The sequence below is a fragment of the Aphis gossypii genome, chromosome X (assembly GCF_020184175.1).
Source record: "Aphis gossypii isolate Hap1 chromosome X, ASM2018417v2, whole genome shotgun sequence".
Taxonomy (NCBI): domain Eukaryota; kingdom Metazoa; phylum Arthropoda; class Insecta; order Hemiptera; family Aphididae; genus Aphis; species Aphis gossypii.
The window spans coordinates 6,998,572-7,021,634 of NC_065533.1; the positions used below are offsets into that span (position 1 = coordinate 6,998,572).

General features: G+C 25.6%; 1 protein-coding gene across 2 annotated transcripts; it reads left to right on the forward strand.

The window, feature by feature from the left end:
* The first annotated feature begins 2,925 nt into the window (after positions 1-2,925).
* On the forward strand, positions 2,926-8,010 carry LOC114132101 (uncharacterized). Of its 2 annotated transcripts, none has more exons than XM_050205965.1 (6): positions 2,926-3,177; positions 3,676-3,839; positions 3,894-4,252; positions 4,334-4,393; positions 5,186-5,505; positions 6,162-8,010. In XM_050205965.1, the coding sequence occupies exons 1-6, from the start codon at positions 3,045-3,047 to the stop codon at positions 6,683-6,685; spliced, it is 1,560 nt and encodes a 519-aa protein (XP_050061922.1). In that variant the 5' UTR covers positions 2,926-3,044; the 3' UTR covers positions 6,686-8,010. The 2 variants fall into 2 exon arrangements, with proteins under 2 accessions (XP_050061922.1, XP_027853293.2); XM_027997492.2 differs by having other exon boundaries at positions 2,928-3,177; positions 6,159-8,008.
* Positions 8,011-23,063: the final 15,053 nt, after the last annotated feature.

Consider the following 23,063-nt stretch of genomic DNA (forward strand, 5'->3'; position numbering starts at 1 on the left):
AAGCTATAAACTCTACCCGAATTTCAAGGAATAAGTGTATGAAATGTTGTGACAATTCTACCAGTAGTTGTCAAGTCAATAAACTAAATACAAACGTACATTCATTTTACATACAATGTATGTATAATGTATATACATTTTAGATTCTGTGTAAAATAAGGTACTATTAATCTTGCTAGGATAATAGTGTGCTTTTTCATAAAAGATTTACAAATTATTAATTTTACAAGGTTTTTCTGATTCTCTATTATATAATAACTAAGCTCATGTAAATACAATATTATATTTTTATACCTGAGTTAAAATTTATGGAATGTAATACAAATTAAATGATACAAACATGATTCAGAAAAATATATTTCTACTGTAGGTACAAGGTTTTGAGAAATATAATTGGTGCTCTAGGTGTCACGAACTTGAATTCAGTTCCCCTTTTGAACAAAAAACTCTATTATATATCGTGTATGGACTACTGGTGTTATTATGAATGTAGTATGTGGTCTACCTTTAAATTAACGATCTACTAAAATGAAAATATACCTACATCTATGACTCAAATATACTCGAATATATTCATATAAAAATTATACGTCCTAATCATAAAATTACCATACATAACCTATATGGATGATATTACCAAAATAATACTTCCTTGTTATACTATTTTTGTGGTACATATAAAGTATTACAAAATACAGAAAGTTGTAATTATTGTAATGTAATTTAAAATAACTAAATATTTTTAAATTTAAATAAAAATAAACATTATTTGTTCGTCTCATTTTAATACCAATAAGACATTCTAAAAAAAAAATATAATATATAATACGAACCAACATTTTCCAAATTGTATGTGACACAATACGATGAACTCCGCTATGGATTTTTTCTTATACTTTAAAATCCTGAGCAAAGCGATGAATGCAATGATTTTATAACAAGGTTTTTTTCTTTTTTTGTCTGTTATTGCTTTTTTTTCCTTCTGAGACAGTAAAAATGCTTTGATTTTCTATCTTGGGAACGGTTTCTGGTAAAAAATTTGATCTTGTTGATACTTTGAGGAAATCAACAACTTATAGTATATTTAAAAATATCAAGAAAAAATAAGGTAAAAAGAGATTGTTTATGCAAAACTAATATTAGACAAAGATACAAAATCAGTTTTAGTAAAAAATAAATGAAATCCTTAATATTCATACCTGAGGTATGAAAAGATAATACAAAGTTACTTATAAGCTGTGAGTACACAAATTAAAAAGTATTAAAAATAATTAGTATATGGTTATAATATTTTTTATTAGAATTTAAAAATAGAAGCTAATCAAAATCACGAAATTTTTTTAAAACCATTTGTAGTTCATAATTTGTAAAATATGCAGTATTTACATATATTTAAGATTAAATGTAATGCGAAGTTCCTCATAAAGTTATAAACTTGTTTTATTTTAATTAAAAACGTAAATCTACAAATGTTTTTTATGAAAATCTGAAGTACTTTAAATTTTCACCAAATGATTAAATAATTATATTATAATTTTAAACGTGCTTTATTTGTTTTAATAGTTCAAATATTTGTAAACATTTGAGATATTCAATTATTATTATTTTTTTTTTCTTATCTATAAATATGTGTAAAAAAAATGCTCGCTTAATCAAAAACAGGGACAATTAAAATAAAAATATATGCTAAGTTTTATTAGTTAGTAGTTAATCGTTTTAAAACTATTTAAGATTCATAAACATTCGAAATTCATATTTTACAAAATTTGTCCAAACAATAAATAAATAATTTTGTGGTTAAAAAAATTTAATAAGTAGGTACACGAGTATCAAACTTTTATAGTTAAGGCTTTAAAATTTAATGAACAAGTACTTACTTATAATTATTTAATTGAAAATTTCTAAAAAATATACACACAATTTTTTTTTAATTGAACAAAATTAGATGTATTTACAAAAAATAATTATTTTTTTATAATAATAAAATGTAATTTAAAAATATTATTTGTGGGCATTGAGTTTTTAACGTATATTACTAGTATTATATTTTGTATACTCAAAATTTTTTTAAAATGTGTTTGATAATAATAAATTTAATTTACTGTACCATAGTAAATTAAATTACTTTGATAGCAAATAGCAATTTAAATATATGCTATAGTCATAAATAAATCTGTAATAATCATAAATTATAGGCTGGTCATTTTTCAGAATCATTAATTTTCATGTGCAATAATTGATTATTGAATTCAAATTCAACACATATTACATTACAATAACTTACTCGTCAATTACGAAGAACATTTTCGAAATCTACTATAAAACAGGTCAGGAAGCTGCTTTCCCCCTTTATTCGATATTGTATTTATTAAAATTTATATCTCTTTATATATATAATTATCCGGTCACAGTGTTTGTGGTCGAAACCCTCTAAAGTGACTTGACCGATTACCATGAAATTGTTCGTATATATATTTGGTAGGCCTGAGAATAGGTCGTTAAGTATTTTTAAAAAGGAAAGGTCCCACCACGGTAGCAGCTAAACAGGGATTTTAAGATTTACGATGGAAGTATTTGTTTATAAATGGTTGCTATTGGTTTTTAATAATAATAATTAGTTGTAATAATAAAGTGGTGAAATTGATTATGGTGTGCAAAAAAAGTGAATAAAATTAAAAATAATCCGTACAATAGTTTTTACGAGCAACCAAGTGCACGGTTACAGCTAGTATTTTATAAATTCTTATTATTGAAGTACTCGTATAATAAACATATAATATCACGAAATGCGAGTTTATATTTTCTTTTATTTACGCGTGTCGGTTATTATTATATAATACCTTATTATCATGATGACTATAATACTGTGTTATTTGGCTTTAAAAATATATTTTTGCATTTAGCAACACTATATTTTAATAAAAACATTAAATTATTTTTTTTTATTTTATAACTTTTGTATTGTTAATGAGTTGTGTTTTATTTAATTTTGTATATTTATAAAAAATTATTCCCACTTTTATGTTGGGTTTTAAAGTTACAGTATGACTTCCATCAGTGAAACCAATGATAAAACATCAACAAGAAAACACAATCCAACAGATGACGAAGACGTCACATTTTTTTTCTTTTACGATTTAGTTAAGCAATTAATTTTAAAACGTAATGATATCGGAGGTAAATTATATTATAATGATACTAGAACAGGTGTTATTTTTACTGATAAACTCATAATTAAATACTGGTTTTAATATTGATCTTGCAACTTTTTTTGAAGTTAAAATAAATCAAGTCTTCTCAACTATATAGTTAATAGTTAAGTACATATATACTTTAAGTATTCAGCCTTTTTACTTTTATAATACAATATTCCTCGTTTTTGTATATGTTTAAATGAATAAAATTTAAAAATCAGCTAAATTTATTATATAAAAACGCTATTGACTCTCAAACTTATTATTAAAAAACGGGGAATAAAGTAATTATGGAGTAATCATGAGTAATGCATATGCAGAAGTAATATCTACCCAATTAATAAACCTCGTTGTTTAGGTTTTAATATTCAGTTCATTAATTGTATGGTTCCAATCTAACTTCCAAATATAAATTGAAAAATTGAACATGACTTGTATAAATTATAGGTACTTTTTATTCACTAATATAATAATATTTTAGATGCTAGTGTATTATCAAGTTGGTTGAAAGTGTTGGAACAGAATAAAAATAAAACAGTGCGAAATGAATACATAAAACTTATGACTTTGGCATTGCAATATACAGATCCAATCTGTCCATTTAAAGATCCTCCTCCTGATACGATTGATCCTTTAGAAAATGGAGTAAAATGAATCGTAAGTCGTATATTTAATACTCAAAGTATGAAATGTCCACAGGTGATCGAAATGGCGAAGAAATTCTTAAATAAAGAAGGAACTGCGACGTGTATTGGAGATAATGAATACGATATTGCGGAAACTTATCCAACAATTAGCACAGCAATGTCCAACAATAAATGCCAATATGCTTCATATCAAGTAATACCAAATGTGGGTGTTCAGTGTTATTATGCCTTTTCAGATGAACCCATGTATAATTGGTCATTATCATCAAAAATAAAAATCCCTAAGAGTGGTCCTCATGCCACGGACGTTGAATGGGAAAGGGCACTAGCGGGTATTAAGTTACAATTGGTCACACTAAGCACAGACAATTTAAAACCTCCAAATGCCCCAAAAAATATCACAGTGAAAGAGTAAGACTTTCTTTTAGTAAGATGTATATTAAAGAGTACGATTATGATTTTTAATATGTGTTTTTGATATATAATCGACAGTGACGTGAGCGAAATCAAAAGATCAGTTGTTTCTGGCAACAGCCGGGTTTCTAAGAAAAAGTAATTTGGCTATATCATTTTATAAATGCCCTAAATTATGTATTTATGTGTAAGATATAATATGACTTATCGACACATTTATATATTATTTTAATATACGTATTGATTTAGTATTAATGTACTTTTAGATAATAAAAACAAATGCAGCCTAATGTTATTTTCACAAAATATTTTGCTTTTTGTATTATAAAGTATTTATAGTGTGAAATGAAGTTATAAAAAAAATCTAAAACCTATTATACTTTGTATGTATTCGTATTTTAATTTTTTTTAATAAAAATATAACGACTTATTATATTTTATAAAGGTATTTATAAGAATAATGTTCGAATAATTTGAATCATTTCCATTTCTTAAGACTAAATTTTATAATTGAATGACAAAAAAAAATAATAAAAGCAATATTTTCTTAAAAAGTTATATGAACTGAATAATAATTTTAATAAAATAAATAAGTCACTATATTAGCTATACAAAAAAATATATAAATATACTTAGTGATATAAGATTTCTACACAAAATTGTTTTTCGTATACAATGATATATTATTGAATTCAAATTTAACGTGCTCATAATAGTGACCCACTCGATAGCCATTGTACAAGACAGCGTTACCGATTGACCAACCTATTAATTATATTTAAGTTGAACTATAATATGAACATCGACTAGATAATATCATATTATCATAATAATTATTATAAACCATTTTTTAGTCATTTACTTAGTCAATTGCTTTGTATACATTATCCTAACACTAAATAAATGTATTATTATTGTTATTATTAATAGATCAGATAGATTAAAAGAAAGCGAAAAAACTTCAGTTGTATGCAATGTAATGAACATAGAACAACAAAACCGAAATATTTCCGAAGTATTCGTATGGAATGATGCTAGTTTATTGACTGGAGAGATGAGACTTGGCGCAGAAGAGTGTTCTGATCGAAAAATTGATACTCAAGTTAAGACACAAACAGAACTCGACAAAATAGCATTTAATGCTTATGATATACTTTATCCTGGCGATTTCATGATAAAAGTAGTACAGTCTGTTATAAACGATATAATTCCAACGAAAACAAACGATGTTACAGAAACTGATGATAAAAGTATAGTATTATGTAATTAATTAAATAAGTATTATTAGTATTTGTAGAATAAAAACTATAAGAAAAAAAAAGATACCTATAACATGAGTTCATACATTGTTAGAGAATGTCAAACATACATGTACATTCTTTGTCTTCTTATAAAAGTTCAACGTGACAAAATTTGATTTCAGCAAAACCAATTTTCTGTTGTTAACTTTTATACTAAAGTAAATTGAATTATCAAATTTATATATATGAGTATATCTGAGTAAACATCACACATTTTAAAACGATCATAGCTCACTTTTAAACTTAAATTGGTATAAAATAAAAGCCAATGAGATTTCCTAGATAATATTATTACCTTTAAGTTTGATAAAAATTATATCAAAAAAATCTAATATAAAGTTCAATAAGATAAAATTGGTTCTACTGAATGCAAAATGTTATTAATTAAAGAATCAAGTTTGAAAAAAAATTAAAACATTTATATATTTAGTAAATTATTGAACTTATAAGAATAATTATAAAGTCAAACTAATAAAATATATTTTTTAAATATTTTTTAACTTTGTAGAAACTAAATTGCACACATTTCTTGATAATAAAACATCTCCAAATTCAACTCGTCGTATTGCATTGATAATAATAATAATAAGACATGCTTTCAGAAGAAAAACAACAACAACCGTCAGCACAGGATGACGGTGGCGGTCATGATGGTTGCACGATTAAAAATCAACACGAGTGCTCTCAGTCGTACGCGACACGGCAGAGCGCCGGCCACGGGAACGTCAATACGTCGAGTGAAGAACGGCTGACTGCCTTTGACGAGTCACCATCGGACCGTTCACGGATACAACGGATGTCCAAACCGATTCGCCGACCGTCCGCGTTGAATGCCACTGACTTCTGCACCGGAGGAAACCACAACCGCGGTAAGGTTCGCAATGCAACCGACGACTGCAAAGTCGTGTTTTCCGGGCACCTTGGTCGGTGCAATGACGACAGGTTTACTGGTGGTGAAACTCGACCGGCGGATCGTCGTTCAAAAGGTCAGAGCTTCAGAGCGTACCCTGAAAATCTGCCGGCAAGCGTTTCGAGCCTAACCGACCCGAAGTGCGTCAGATTGTTGGCACAACAATTGTACGTCGGGAGGTCCTTGAAGAGTCGCGACGGCAACTACGAGTCAGACTAATCTCCACCGTCAGGCTTGTAGACGCGTGTGATCATCCACAATCAGAGTAATGACAATAAAAGCTATCTGTTATTATATTTTGTCGGAATAAAACGTGTAAACGGGTCGTCGTCGCCCCCGAAAAAATTTTAAATGCCAAAAATGACTAAGTTCTTTGATTTGAGCGTCTGTAGCGGGTGATTAGGAACTATAACCTTCCCTCTACCATATTGATGACAATTTTTTCACTACCCCTTATCAAACCGGGTTTCTATGAATCGTGTGTATTGCAAACATTTCGTAGGCCACAACATAATATTTTTGACTCGTTTCACTATTGAGACAGTAGCGAATAATTAATCTTGATTACTGAACATTCGTACTTACGTACGAGGTGGCAATTAAACAGCAATAAAGCATTACATTTAGTACTGTTCTTACAGATAAATAATTAACTTTGAAATAACTATAAAAATTTGATGACCTATGAAAGTGACCTGAAAGTTATGAGCAGCAACGATAGGATAAATCTATCCTTCAGATATTGAAAACGATGTGATAATGTTTAATAAATCTTTTGAAACATAAAAAAAAATTGTCTCAACAAGGGTTAACACTAGTTCACGTCAGCAAGACGTTTTGAAGTGTGTCTACCGATGAAACAGTGTTCAACAAATTTTGAAAGTTTTTCGAAATAGGAATGATTGGATCGATAACTCCTAATGTAATTATAGCAAGTTCACAACAGTTAAATACTACACAACTATATTAATTTAAAGTTGTATTCTTATGGAGGATCGACATGGTTTTCGAAAACAGATACTTTTACTACCTTTTGTTATCTTTTGTAACAACAATATATGCATTATGTGTCATTCAGTTTTGGTCTCATATTCTTCTTCTCAAGAAGTCTAGAATAGAATCTTGTTTCTACTGTCTAAATTTCGGTTTGCCCTATCTTGTTTAACAGTAATTATCGTTTCTTATGTTACTTTTGCATTCTATATTTGTTGTTAATGATATTGAACTTTATGTACTGATAATTGTCATATTTTTTTAGCTGATTTTGATGACATTAGCTAGGATTCAATCCCCGGTAGTTTTATTTATTATATCCTTGACGAGACTGATAATAATAATATTCTATTATTTGATTGAACATTGAAAATAGTCTTCCAACGAGTCACTAAGACGGCGAACGGAAGATGTCAAAACGCCAATGCGGACTCTACATTTTTACTTTATCATTCAAATGTAAATCCTATGTTATTATTTTATATTAGTTTTCCGTTTCCGTTCTGTTTTTAATTTTTATGGTAATACATGTTAATTAAAAACTAATATTCAAATGGACCGATTGTTTAAATAATGATTCCTAATTTAATTTATTGTTATTATTGATGTTAATTATTAAAATTATACAAATGATTTTATTATTTTATAATTTTTTAATTTTAGTTTACTTCAATTTAGATCGTTTGCAAAAAGTTTTAACATACCTATTTTAAATTGGGTCCTGCCAGATTATGTATTATTGAATAAATAAATAAAGATATTAAATTGGTAATTCACCATAGGTAAGAGGTACTTATATTGCTCTTATTATTATTTATAATATTCTTGACTAACTGGCTGGTTGAGAAAAAATATTGATCATGCAAATTTAAAAATATAAATACATGATACTTGCTGAACAATTAACTAACATGTTTAATTTGAATTATCTGTGTATAATGAACATTATTAAAATGCAGGCACAAATATATTTTTCCATGCATTGTTCTAGCAAAATATTGTTGGCAATATTTATTGTACACAATGGGCTACGCAAATTAATTATAAGGCACTGGATTGCGGCAAACGGTTAAGCTGAAACCAATAATATTATAATATTATATATAATATAAGCGGCTTCATTATATGGTTCGTTATTATACTTATTACTTATTTTGAGAAAATATACCCACAAAACATCCATCCACCCTTCATGCCATAACTTACTATAATATATGTATATATGCAGCTAACTCATAATAAAGCACCGATAAGCAAGTCGTTATTATTCAAATAATAATAACCAAACATGCGAAAATACAAACAACACCGTCGTAGAGAGGTAAATAGTATCAGTTGGAATAGGTACATCGTATTTGTTTATTTATTTTAACATTCGAGGCATTCACGTTGTGTACACACTACATAGCTACATCCATCATATTATATTATATTATTACTAGGTGACAATCACATAGTTACTTCATATTTTCAGTACGATTTGTGATTTTTGATTATAAAACAAATAGCATAGTTGTGGTTATATATTATGAGTACCAATACATTTTCGACAATACATACACGGTGATTTACCGTGCAAAACCAATTGTTGACAAAATCGAATTTGTTTTTATGTTTAAATTTAAAACTTATCAATATCGTAGTTAAATTAAATTTGAACCAAAAATGTATTTAGATAAGTGTTTTTTAGATACGATGTGTTAAAAGATTTTTGGTTATTCTGAGCTATTTACAAAAATTGAAAATTTTGATTTTTGTAAAATATGTTATAGGAGATATTTTTTTATTTTGTCAAAGTACGAGTATGTACATTTTTATATATATTTTTAGGAATGGCATTACTTTATTTGTTATTTATGTAGTAAAAACATTCTACGAAAATATTCTACGAATTATAAACTGAGTATGAATTATAAAAACGATATAAATAGCTATTTTTTTTTTTTTTTTTTTTTATACAACTATTCCTTGTAGAAAAATTTGAAGGAAATCTCAATAGTCATCCGTTATTAACATAATTCTGATCAGTAAAATGAATCTTGCTATGTTGTGAATCGTATTTCAATTTTTCTAGCACAATGGTTTATTTTCATTATTGTTATCACGACTTTACCGTAGTTCTCAATTCCCTTGGAAAATGTTTGAATTATTCTTATTATATCTTAGTATTTCTCAGTTTTACTGCTGGGTAGCTACTTTCCTCAGGCTTTTATCATGTTTATTATTTTCTCTTTTTTATGCACATATGCTTATTGTAACCGTTACTATAGATTATACATATATTCTAATAAATGTTACAAATAAATATATATATATATATATATATATATATATATTAGATGTATTACAAATAACTATTTTGTATTTAAATTTTAAGTTTTTATAAAAAAAAACATACAATTTTTAATTTTTTCTTACAAAAATTCAACAAAAACGTACTATACTTATGTCTAATACACTGATGTTTGTAGTTGATTATTATCTCAATAATTCAAACTGATTATAATATTTGTCAATTAGAACAAAATTGTATACAAAATAAATATATTTTAAATATATATTATATTCTTGAAACAAAAATTACAAATTGAATAAAAAAAAGGTATAGTAATAATAATGAAAATACCTCTAGAAATTATATTTCTGTAAAAACCAAAACGTTATTGGAATATTTAATTTTTTTCTTTATTTAAATGTTATCAAACAAAAACATAATATACCTATATATTTTGTATTACAATAAAACTATAATGTTATATTTTCAATTTTAACGAAAGCAGTTGGTGAATTTCACACAAGTTTTCTCAGATATAATCGATGCTATATTCACATATATGTCATTACTCAAAGCAATGTGATTTATCTTGAAACGGTGTAAGACATTATTTAATTCTAATAAAACATTACCGGGTATTACAACAAACTTTATCAATAAAACTAAAAGACTTTTGAACATAAAAGAAAACCACAATCGTGCAGAGGCGGCTTAAAGATGAATTTTGTGGTTTTCAAAACCACCAAAAGTTCGGCGTGAAGCACGGTTATGGCTGTTATTTTAAATAGGTGAGCACTTGGTAACCGCCAATCAATAAGTTATATGTGGACTTTTCTAAATGCATGAATTGCATATAAATAAGTATGTACTTTTTCACCATTATCTGCAACTGCGGAACGGTTTTTCATAGGTTAAACTAAACTAAACCGACTGTTGGAGAAATAAAGGTTGAATAATTGAATATAAATTGCATTTAAATAGATCCATACATTTAAAACGTTACTAATAAATATTCTCGACTTCTGGTTTCTAACAAAAAGTATCGATGTACAATGTACATATATATAACACTTAAAATTATGTACCTATATTTATATTAAAATGTTTTAATTAAAAAAATAACTATCTATATATTAATAGTTATATAAATAATGAAATACTTCATGTAAAATTTAGTAATTTAACTATTATCTTATCCTTATGAACCTATTAAATAAATAAAGTAACAAAGTAATAACTCACTAATAATAATAATAATAAAAAAAAACCGATTATAATTAATAACCTTAAGTGTTTGTAATGTAACTATTTAGGTATACTGCTAATGTAGTATGTGGCTATGTGCCTCTTTTTAAACCATCAACAAGAAAATTTCAAACCCCTGACTATTTGTCTCTATAGTAAAAACATAAAACAAAATTAAAATTAAGTATTTTAGCTTAAATAACAATAAGATTTGGGTCGTTATAGTTAGTTTTGGTTTGTTAAAAATGTCTCAAGTAAATTAATAAATACATATTTTTTTATTAGTACTGGTGGGTAGGTGGTTCGGTGCTTAAGATTTAAGAACTATTATTTGATGGGTGTTTTAAAGGACATCGCAGGCGTGGAAATATTTCTTATTTTGTAAAACATACAATCATTTTAAAACTGGTGATACTTATAGTAAACTAAATTACATACATTAATACTAATATAAATATTATTGAATATACGTCTTATTGATAATATAGTCTGGCAGACCACCTCTTCTTAGAATTATTTTACTAAAATTAATTCAAACTGAACGTAAACATTACAGTAATCGACTCGACAAATACTGTACAGAAAAGCTATACTATTTTGTCTAATTTTTGTTTTTAAGAAATCTTACTTTTTCCTCTAAACATAAACAAAACTAATAATTGACTTCTTAACTATTACATAAAGTTTCAAACCTTATTTCAAATAAACTCCATTAAGAATCTTGTTTATATAATAGCTTTTAAAATTATATATCAAAACATATCGACACACCACTACCTTGTGTTCCTGTGTTAACATAAACAGTATGAAACTTTGCCATTCTTTGTACATTGGCTCTTATTAAAATTGTATGTTGTATTTGGAAGTTTTCGTGACTTATTAAAGTACAGAAATGTTAAATTATATTTTAATTTAAAAATAATATTATGTATCATATTCATACCAAAATTCCTATCCATTATTTTCCTATATTATATTAACTATGCAGAACTTTGTTATTATTAAATCATATTATTTATAGTTAAACAAAAATCGATTTTTTAAATTTAATTAATTGAAACAACACTACACCACGTATATTTATAAATAAAATATGTATTTGAAGCATTCAGATACCTACGTCCTGGGTCAGTAAGTATGTACTCATACTCGTATGTGTTTTTTCAATCTAGTGCACTACACATTTTGTAATTAAAAATTAAGCCTTAATATTTATAATATGACCTAAAATGTTGTTGTGACCGTCTGTTGTTGCACAGTGATGGAAATATTTTTTTGAATCGAAAATGAATATATAATTGTTTTTATTATTATTATTATTTTTTTTTTTGTTGAAAGTATCAATTTTCTCTAAATTCGGATGTTTCAAGTAAAATAAATAAATACGAAACATAATAATTACATAATTATCAAACAAATTATCAGTGCCTAACAACAAAATACGAGTATGTTAAAATGTATTTTAATAACTCAGAATTAAACTACGAACTTAATGCATTTACATATTATTTTATTATTTTATTTTTTTTAAAGACAATAGAAATTAATATGGTATGTATTTTGCAACTAAGATTAATTATTATCGTTATTATTATACCACAGATTTATTGAGTATAGATATCTATCTATGTATTACTTATTAGCTGTATTTAATCAGACATCCGTTTGTTTACATGCATAGCGCATTAAGCTCATAAGTGTACAATACCATATAGATAACGTACTAACAAAGTTGTTATTCGCTTAAATATTCTATACAGCTAAATATCGGATACACAATATAAAGTATAATCTATAGGCTCAAATTTGTATCGTCAAAATGTGTGTTATAATAATATTGAAATAAAACTTTAATACTTTAATACGTTCATACAAATACAATTCTTCATTTATCATTATATAAGTCTAAAATTAATGATATCTCACAAAGTAACAACCGTATGACGTATGCTTAAAACAAACATGTTTTATTAAAACACGCTCAAATTAAGACTATCAGAGTAAACCAATAATTTGATTTAGTTGTTATTCATTAAACTGAGTTTCCTGACTATTATTGTATCTAATTATTCTGATTTTAATAATTACTGAAACCTATTATAACTCGATATACCTAATATAAAATAATTAATCTATCTCTGTACCTTTTAAAGCAAACCAAAAATCAATTCAAACATTTCAGAAACAAGTCACACGCATTTCTGAGTTGAGCAATAATACTTATTGTTTCTTTTTAATTTCTCAAGCACCATCGATAGAAGACCCTATTATTTCATGTTTGCAAATGAGTGTCTGTCGCGTGACGAGTGTAGTTCTATGCTCAAGCATAAAATTTACAGTAACCATATATCTGTTGTAATCCATTTCACGTTATTATTTATGAGTATATGCGCGCTATACGCGTCTGTTGAACGAGGTAAAAAACCGTCGATTTTAATTTTACCTCCCCTCCCATCTAACAACTTATTCACAACGAGCAGCATTAATTATTCGTTAAAACGTACCACTTCCAATGCAACGCGTACAATCAGAAACAAAATAATATTTTTTAAATTAAATTACAATTTAAACCAAACACGCATGCATTTTGCTCCCCTAATAAAACTAGGACAATTAAAAAATCATTTGCTCTCTTGCGTTAATAATTCACAATGACAACATCGAAAAAAATCATGCGTATCCATCTCTATAATGCAATATGGGAATATAATTATTCAGAAAAATCAAATAAATATAATTTTAATGATTCGTTTTTGATTATTCAATACGAATAAAATTCGTGACACACGTCACACACCATGGATTAATATAATTTGATTTTTTATTACTTAAATACTAGTTCAACTACAATTGTTTCCGTCTTGTTACGAGTAGACTAGTTTTCATTTATTAAATCTATAAAATAACACATCCGTCATACACTAGATGTTTTTATTAATACTCTTATTATTTTTGTTTTTTGTTTCTTTTATTGACGTAAAAATTCTCAGTGTAAATTTGTTTACATTCGATTTCAGCGAAAGAGTCGTTCTCCAAATTGTATAAGTCTTATATATAACTATATATATTTTACAATTATAAGATATTCACATCTTATTAATTTTTTTTTTGTTTTTTGGGGAGGGATTAAGGGTAAGAAAAAAATTATTATTTATTCAATTTAATATCTGAAGTGTCATAGAAATTTTTTACATTTATTTTTAAATTAATCATAAGGTAATATAATTAATTGCTTAATGAAATCGGTATTGAAAAGAAAAATAATTTTCCTAGAATATATTTCATAATGTGAATATTTTTTTATGATATTATTACTTTTAAAGTTTAAAATAAATTAGATTTTTGAATTCCGATAACATAACATGAACAAATTTAAAATATATGTTGCTTAGTAGAAATTACTATTAAAGATTTTTTTTTTTTTAATATGTTAAAAAGCGAATCATATATCAAGCATGTGTATTAAAAAACTTATCTTATTATCAGGCGTAAGTATGTGTTAAAAAGCGTACCCAAAAATTGGTTTTAATGTATTAAAATTTGAATCATATTATCAGGCTTATTGTGTTAAAAAGTGAATCATATTATCAGGAGTAATGTGTTGAAAAACTAACTTATTATCAGACGTAGATCATGTGTTAAAAAGCGTACCCAAATATCGGGTTAAATGTGTTAAAAAGCGAATCTTATTATCAGACGTAAAGTATTAAAATGCGAGTAATTTTTTTTTATTTTAGTAATTATGAGATATTTTTTTCTGTACAAATAGGACCCCCTTTATCATAACGTAATTCTTTTTTTTTTTATCACAGCGGACCTAATTTTTTCAAATTTCAAATTTTTATATCAGCCCTAAACTTGTAACTACTGTAGTAGTCCCTAAGGTATATTACTTTTCTACACTCTTGTTTAACATAATATTCTTTAATTATTATGTATTTTTCTATTAGGTGCTAATTTACACACTATTTTAATTGCTGATAAAAACGCGTACAACACTAACTACGGCTTATTTTCTTTGAACTATTGAATAATGAAGCTGTCGACTTATGTTTGATGAGCCTAATATAGTTTAAGCTGTTTAAAGTAATTAACCATAATATTCAAAATTATCAATTATTTTATATTCCTCATGTTTCCCAAAATTACATGTTAAACCACTCAATTAAAATTAAGATGTATTATAGAAATTATCTATTTAAGCAATTTAGTTTTTATACTAGCAGAACAAAATACTGAAAGGATTATCTTTACAAGTAGGTACACCAGGAATGAAATTCAGGTCAGATGTGGAAACTCAACTATCGACTCGAAAAAATAAAAAATCGTTAAGTATCTAGGCTTCCCTATGGACTAAAAGCTGCTTTTTCAAGATCACGCCATTGAGACTTTAAAGAAAACCTTGGACATTATAAGAAAACTGGAATATATATTACCCAATATAGGAGTAGCAAAAGAACTTAGGTGAAAACTGTTCTCCATCACAGCCATGTCTAGAGTACTGTATGGAGCTCTTGTTGGTCCACGAGCATGGGAGAACCTGTATAGAAAAAACTTAAAGCGGTACAAAGAAGAACCTATAATATAGTATATACTGACTGCCGCTGCGTACAGAACAGTTTCATACTTTCTTATCTCAGTGGTGGTATTTATCAATAGCGGGAACAAGAAAGAAGATAAATAGTTATAGCTTAGTTAGTTATTGTGGACCGAAAGTGAAAGCAGAGGATAAAGCCTCTTGTGTTATTGTAAATTTAATTTTATTATAAATTCAGATATCACGAATTGTATTGGTTTTCTTGTCAATAAACGATGGTGGCGTCCCAGCGGTAATGCGAAAGCAGTTCCCGGGTCGTCATCATTTCATTCTTAAAAAAAAACCTAACTTAATCTAACTTTTTTAAATATTTTTATTAATGATTTTTCACTGATTAATAATAATTCGTAACTCTGCAGCTATTTTTAATGAGCTATTTTAATATATTTTTTATTTTTTAGCTGTTAAAATATTTTATGAAAACTATGCCGTTATGTATAAATACTTACATGGGTACATGACTAATATTATATCAATGTCGTAACTTGGAGATGTTTTTTTGGTGAGTGGAAGGCAAAATATTGTAAATATTTTTCATATTAACTTTATTTTTAAAAAGCACAATAAGCTATATATTATAATTAAACAAACAGTATTGAAAACCAATGACGCACCATTCAAATATACCTACTAATTTTTATCTTTGAGATAAACATCTGATGTTATTCAGAATTTGAAACATTACAACTTATATTCACTTTATATATTATTATTATTTATATACTTTACATTAAAAGTAAGGATATAATAAATTTGTTAAGGGCATTTTTATTTGAAAATTCAAAAATAAATTTACAAAAAAATTGTATAATTGTATACAATATATACTCTTCTATCAACAAAAACATTAATTAAAATCAATATAACTTTTATTTAAAATTCCATATACTTCAACTAATACGATTCCAATTCGATACCAGTACTACAAATAAATATAATATATACGTACTATAAATGGATACTTAATACTTTTATTTACATTGTTCAAACAAAATAAACAAAATATATACCAAATTCAGTATCCTCAAAATAATAAAATAATTGCTATGTACAATTCGCTTTCAATTTTCAATAGTGTTTACACATAATATATCTATACTAATCATAAATCATAATATTATTATAGTTTATAGCTAATTTTATAAGTGTATTGTTTAAAGATTTTAGGCCATGAAGGTATTTTGTGTAGGTTATCTTATTAATTTTTTTGGCATCAAATTCCCAGCACTACTTTAAGTATATATGAGCTTTCTATAGTTAATCTGAATCCCTTTAATAAAAAAGGACGTAGCGTTATGGTTGAATAAGTTCAAAAGAAGAAATGCTTTTTGCGTACTAAATTATATTTGTATTCATTGAAATATTTCGTTTTACAATATAATAAACTTGAAATTAGATTATTTGCTTTAGAACGAAATACAATACTGCTTGAGTTGCAAATTAGAAACTAACTAAGAATAAAAAAACTAACTATAGGTTTTTTTTAAAAGATTTTAATTTTTTTTTCTTTTATTTCTTTACTGGGTGAGAAATTTTAGTCCAAATATTTATTTTATAACAATTATTATATTAACGGAATAAAATACGAGCATTTGAATCCAAGTTATCACATTGATATTTGATTTACTCGTAACTTTATATTTTAAACTCCAACATGACCCAAAATCAAATGGACCAAAAAGTCTGACAAATAAATAACGAAAATATCTGATATCGTTGTATGATAGTAACTACTGCTGTAATTTTAGAGTCATCAAAATAAAATGAAAATTAAGTGATAACTATTGGTCTATATGAACTTGAGCCATTTTTGATAGGTATTCATACCAAAGTGCAGGATAAAAATAAAACAGTGAAAAATATCAGTTTTTTTTTTGTGATTTGAAAATTTAATAAATCAAAGTTAGTTCATTCTTAATGAATACTATATTTTAGTAATTTAGTATCATATTATACGTTATTTCTAACGCAAACTATACCCATAATTCAGATTATAGAGTAAACATAAATCGGCAAATCACTGTGAGACTTAAAAACGTATCCAAGTGGGATAGTTAAATTGATTATAATTGGTGATTATTCTTGCAAAATATATCTCAAACAATACCATTTCTTCAGCAGTTCACCGAAGTTCGTTGTTATGGTATTCGAATTATGTAGTGCTCGAGCTTAATAGTCATGTATGAATACACAGTACACACTACACACCCAACATATTTTATAGTGATGAATAGATGCTATACCAATTGTATTGTCGTGCATAAAGTTAACCTGGTTCATGTCATGTTTAAAATTCGTATTATTTGATTAAATTTTAGTAAAACGTTAATCTGACGATACACAAAAGGAAGGGCATACACTTGTCATAACTGCTATTAATAAACTTATACCTATGTTGCAATCATCTAACAAAATCTTTTTTGTGAACAGCTAACGGATTAAATTGGTTTGGGCGATGGTTGTTTGGGCGAAGGTTATACAAAAACTTAATAGTTCGTTTGAGTGACTATCATACAAATTTAATTTTAATAATAAAATAAATGACTTTATAAGGTACATCATGAAATATATTTAGTGATATAGCCTGACAATTTTTCTCCGCTCAGATTTGTTTTTCATAATATACAATAATATATTATCATTGAATTTAAATTTAAGATATCCATTACTATGTTAATTCACTTAACTCTAATTAACAGCAGAGTTGTACCAATTTCCCTGCATTTTTAAAAATAATAAAAAGTTAATTTGACACGGCGTACCAGGTGACATGCCTTGTCATTTTTAATTTACACATTTTGTATTTATATATTTTTAATATGTGTTGAATTAATTTAGTGAAGTACTTAATTTTAGGAGTAAGTTAAGAACTAAGCTGAAATATAACATCAATTTAAACATAATATGTATTTGGCTGACTGGCTATATGGTTTTAACAACCTAGGTCAGGTCTTTTGTAGTTTATTACATTATAAAGTTGAGCCGTTAGTGACGATGTTGAACAAATAATTATTAAAATTTTATTTTTTTCCAACTCTCTGCCCTAGGCTACACATTAAAAAAAATGTTGCATAACTCTTAAAACACTAGATTTTTACCGAATTTAAACTCGAACTTCTTAACTGTTTTTAGTCTGTACAATATTTGAATATGTTGTCATTATTTAGGATCCACGCACTCCTTTGAATTCAAAAATTATTGGGCATGTTCAACGTAAATTCTATTATTTTACTTTTTGAATTTAGAACAATTTGTGTACACTTCATAAAGTCACAACCATTCCCTTGTTTCTCCAAACTTTGAATTTACATAGTCTTGGTGACCGCAGACAATCTGAAAATACGTATTAGTCTTATTTTCAAAACTGCTAGCTGATTAAATTGATTTACCAGTTCTGTTGACTTTTATAAACTTTTTTGTCACTAGTCATAGTATACTCGTTCATTTGCCCCTTTCAAAATTATTTATCTAACTCTTCTATCATACGAGTTTTTTTAAATAAAGACTTATTACTACATTAGTTTCCATACCTAAAATTAATTTGTTGTATACATATTCACATATTCAATTTTATATTAATAATCAATTATCTCGTCATCAGTAAAGTTGTAGATGGTGTTTTCCTTTAGTTTTTATTATAAATGTTACTTAACTATTATTTTATTATGATTTTTAGCCTTTTTTAAAACAAATAAATATATTTACAGTTGCTGATATAGTATTGTTTAGTAAAAATATTGAATAATATTAGGTACTTACATAATATTTTAATATTACACTTAAAAATTCAAATTTAAATATATACAATTTTTCTAATTTCTAATTTTAAATTAAGTTTAATCATAAGGTATAATATAGAATAACGCATCTCTTGTTTTATTTTTTTTTCGTCTTCTATAAATGTATGCTAAAAAAACAATAAAATTGTTATGAAGAGAGTACGATCACCGACGTATCCGCAATGGACTTTTATAATAACACAGACTTTCAGAATATATCTGAAATAAATTGCTTTTACTCGTCTTTCATAGATATGCATTTTTTTAAGTTCCATGACATACTTTTAGTTCTATCATAAAGTTGCACCAAACTACTTTAAAAATGGCATTTTTTCACTCAATGATTTTCCACTACAACTAACTCAATATTAATTTTTTTTTGTAATGTGCATTAAAAAACGAATACTATATAACCTTTCTTTCTTTAAAATAATAATAAAAAAAATCGTTTAATAATAATAAGCTTATACTATTGCATTTATTTTATTATTACATATATTTCATTATTCATAAGATATAAATATATGGGTCTTGTTTTAAGCCTACTTGCTAGTTGAGATTACAGTGAAATAAATTATCATATAAAATAAAAATTAATTAATTTTTGCTTAGTGAATGTAAAAATATAAAAATTCCTGTAATTATTAAATTTAATTGTGCAATAATAATTTGGTTAAAAATTACTTAACTTGAATTAAATAAGTCTGCACTCAACACGAAATCGTATTTGTAAATTGTAAATATTTATAACTGTAATTATTTTTATTGCTTAACTTCTATTTTCTAGAAAAGCACCAAATAATACAAATAACAATGGTCAAAAAATTGTTTTACAATCGAATAAATTGATTTCAATCGTAAACAACATTCAGCTAACGTAAAACATTATTGAACACATATAAGTAATCGAAAACAGTTGGGGAAATGGATGCCTATTATACATACCTATACATAATATATAAACTCAAAATAAATCGAAAATACAAGTTAAAAATAATATATTTTACAGTTGAATTATTTGATTCCAACCTCAAATAATCAGTCGATGTGGAACATCGAATACATTAGTTTTAAAACAAATATTCGGTTGAAAACCATTTGGGAATACGTTCGCTAGTTTAATTCAAAAATACCATACTTATTAACTGGTTTTCGATTCTTTTTTTTTTCATATTCTCCGAGATATATCATTTGAATCACAATAAATAATTATTACGCAATAAATATGGTTATACTTATAAATTATAATAAATAAAAAACTAGTAGGTATTGTGATGATTTAATGTCATACAAATATCGAAAATTAATACTGATAATTAATCTATGATCTACTTATTAACTTTTCAAAATATCAATAAAAAAATATAAGCTACAAGAACTAAATTAAGAAACAGTAATTATCAAAACTAAAACTAAGCTATTGATATAATATGATCCATTCTATACGATGGTTTTCTTTGCTATCAAAAAAAAAAAAAAAAAAATGTATGCAATGTTCAGTATAATTTTATCAAAAAATGTTATTGAACATTTTGTTGTTTTCTATCTTCACTGATGTGTGTAACAAAAATATTGAAAAATTTTGTCGAAGAAATGGCCGATACCGATATTGTGATGTTATGGAGAAGCATTACTATTATCTTCAATGGTATAAATGAAAAATTATCGTTATTATTTTTAATACATGTTTACATATTATTTACTATAAATTTATATTTTTTGATACTAACTCTATTTCTATTTTAATAAATGATTAATACCGTTGCATGTTAACTATCAGAATTTGACTAGAGTTTATAATTGTATACCTATATGGCTATATCCAAAATATATTCCCGTCAATCACGTTTCTATAAATACTCGTTTTCAATTTGAATATTTTATAATATTAATTATTATAGTATTACATGATATATTATTCACTTAAAAGAGCTGCATGATTTCGAGATACCTAGCTATCATTAAATGTATTATCAGGTAAATATTGAATACGTTCAATATGTTAAGTGAACAAATGGTACAAAAATTATAATCAAAATAATGGTATCCCTAAAGTTAATTTTATACTAATTATATAAATTGTTATAATATGCTAAGTAAATAAAAAAATGTTTATTTTACAGAACATAATATATATACATATTAATTATTATATTCTAAAATGTATTGATCTTCTAGTTTTTAAAAATGTAAATACTAGGTACCTACCTATATGGGCTATATGACTCTAAATGTATAAGCAATGTTATTATCATATAATTTACATTCACTTAACATATTCAATTCGTAGAATCATTTATGCGTAAACAAACTGTTTCTGCCTAGGACTTTAAACCTTATTTTTAGGATCAATATATCTAAGTTTGCATTCAGAATTAGTATTTGTTATGCATTAGTAAAACAAATTATAGAAAAAAACATTTAGAAGTTATTATAATATTATTTTATTTCACTATTTATTTGTTTGTTTACATTTTAGATTTTTATTTAAAAAAAAAAATTAATTATGTTAAATTTTTTACTGTAGTGCCTCTATATAGGATACCACGAATTAATTCTAAAAAATAAAATTATTAAATTTATGTATCATCATTGTACTAATTACTATTTGTTTAATTTTAAAATATAATTTAAATAAAAATACGAATCAAAAATAAAATAAGTATAATTCAATTATTTTTTTTATATACCTAGGTAATATATAAAAATGTATTTTATTTAGAAATAAAAATATGTTAATAAGAAAACTAATGAGATGTAAGTAATATAATTAATCACACTTTTACGCAACTTTTTAATTTAATTTTTAGTTAATTTATAATATTAAAAAAAAAAAAGTTTTTATTATTCAATAATCACAAATTATAAAAAGAATTAACGCTTAGTGCGTTACAAAATAAATCGAAACATACTTTTGATTTACCGAGTGCATGCGAAAGACAAACATAAACGAGTTGGTACTTATTTTATGCTTCAGTTATAATTTATGTTCAGTCATTTCAACTAATGAAATCTCTCTCAAATCTCTCTCCTACCTATATAAACCGTAATAAATAACAATATAACTGAATAACCTGATAAATATCCAAACAAATAAAAGTTACAACCACGCGTTAATACAAAATATTATAGAATACGTATTAATAGAGCTAACATTTATATGCGATTGCATGTTTTTTTTTGCAACTTTTGATTATTGCTTTTGTTTGTAATGTCCACGAATCATATTATGTTGAAGCAAATAGTGGTTATTTTATTTTAAAAATGTTTAATACAAAACATCTCACAAAAAATTTAAATTATTAACATGCAAAGTGTACATTTTATTACATTTTATAATGTATTTTAGTAGTGGTGGTTGACAAGACAAAAATAGAATATTATCTATCTAAAAATCGAGGACTAAAATGTAAATGTATTATGTATAATATACTATTATGTATATATATACTTTAAATGGAAATAATATTACAATGATTTCCATTATAATCTAATTCGAAGAAGTATCATAATTTAAAGGAAAAAAAATTCATTATTACGCTTACGCCATGTTATGTTGAACGTAGCTTTAGCAAGTATTAGAAAACACTAAGATCTATTCAAAGGTCTTTAATTTTTAAAAATGTTTTAAACACCATATCAAAGCTTCATTTAAAAATTTTAATTTACATTTACAGTTACTAAAAATATTTTTTAAGATTTAGAACT

Excerpts from the sequence above, each read along its gene's own strand:
- LOC114132101 (XM_027997492.2), top strand. The coding sequence starts at position 3,045 with ATGACTTCCATCAGTGAAACCAATGATAAAACATCAACAAGAAAACAC. Across the intron at positions 3,840-3,893 it reads TTGATCCTTTAGAAAATGGA|GTGATCGAAATGGCGAAGAA; the intron begins GTAAAATGAATC and ends AAATGTCCACAG. Across the intron at positions 4,394-5,185 it reads AGCCGGGTTTCTAAGAAAAA|ATCAGATAGATTAAAAGAAA; the intron begins GTAATTTGGCTA and ends TATTATTAATAG.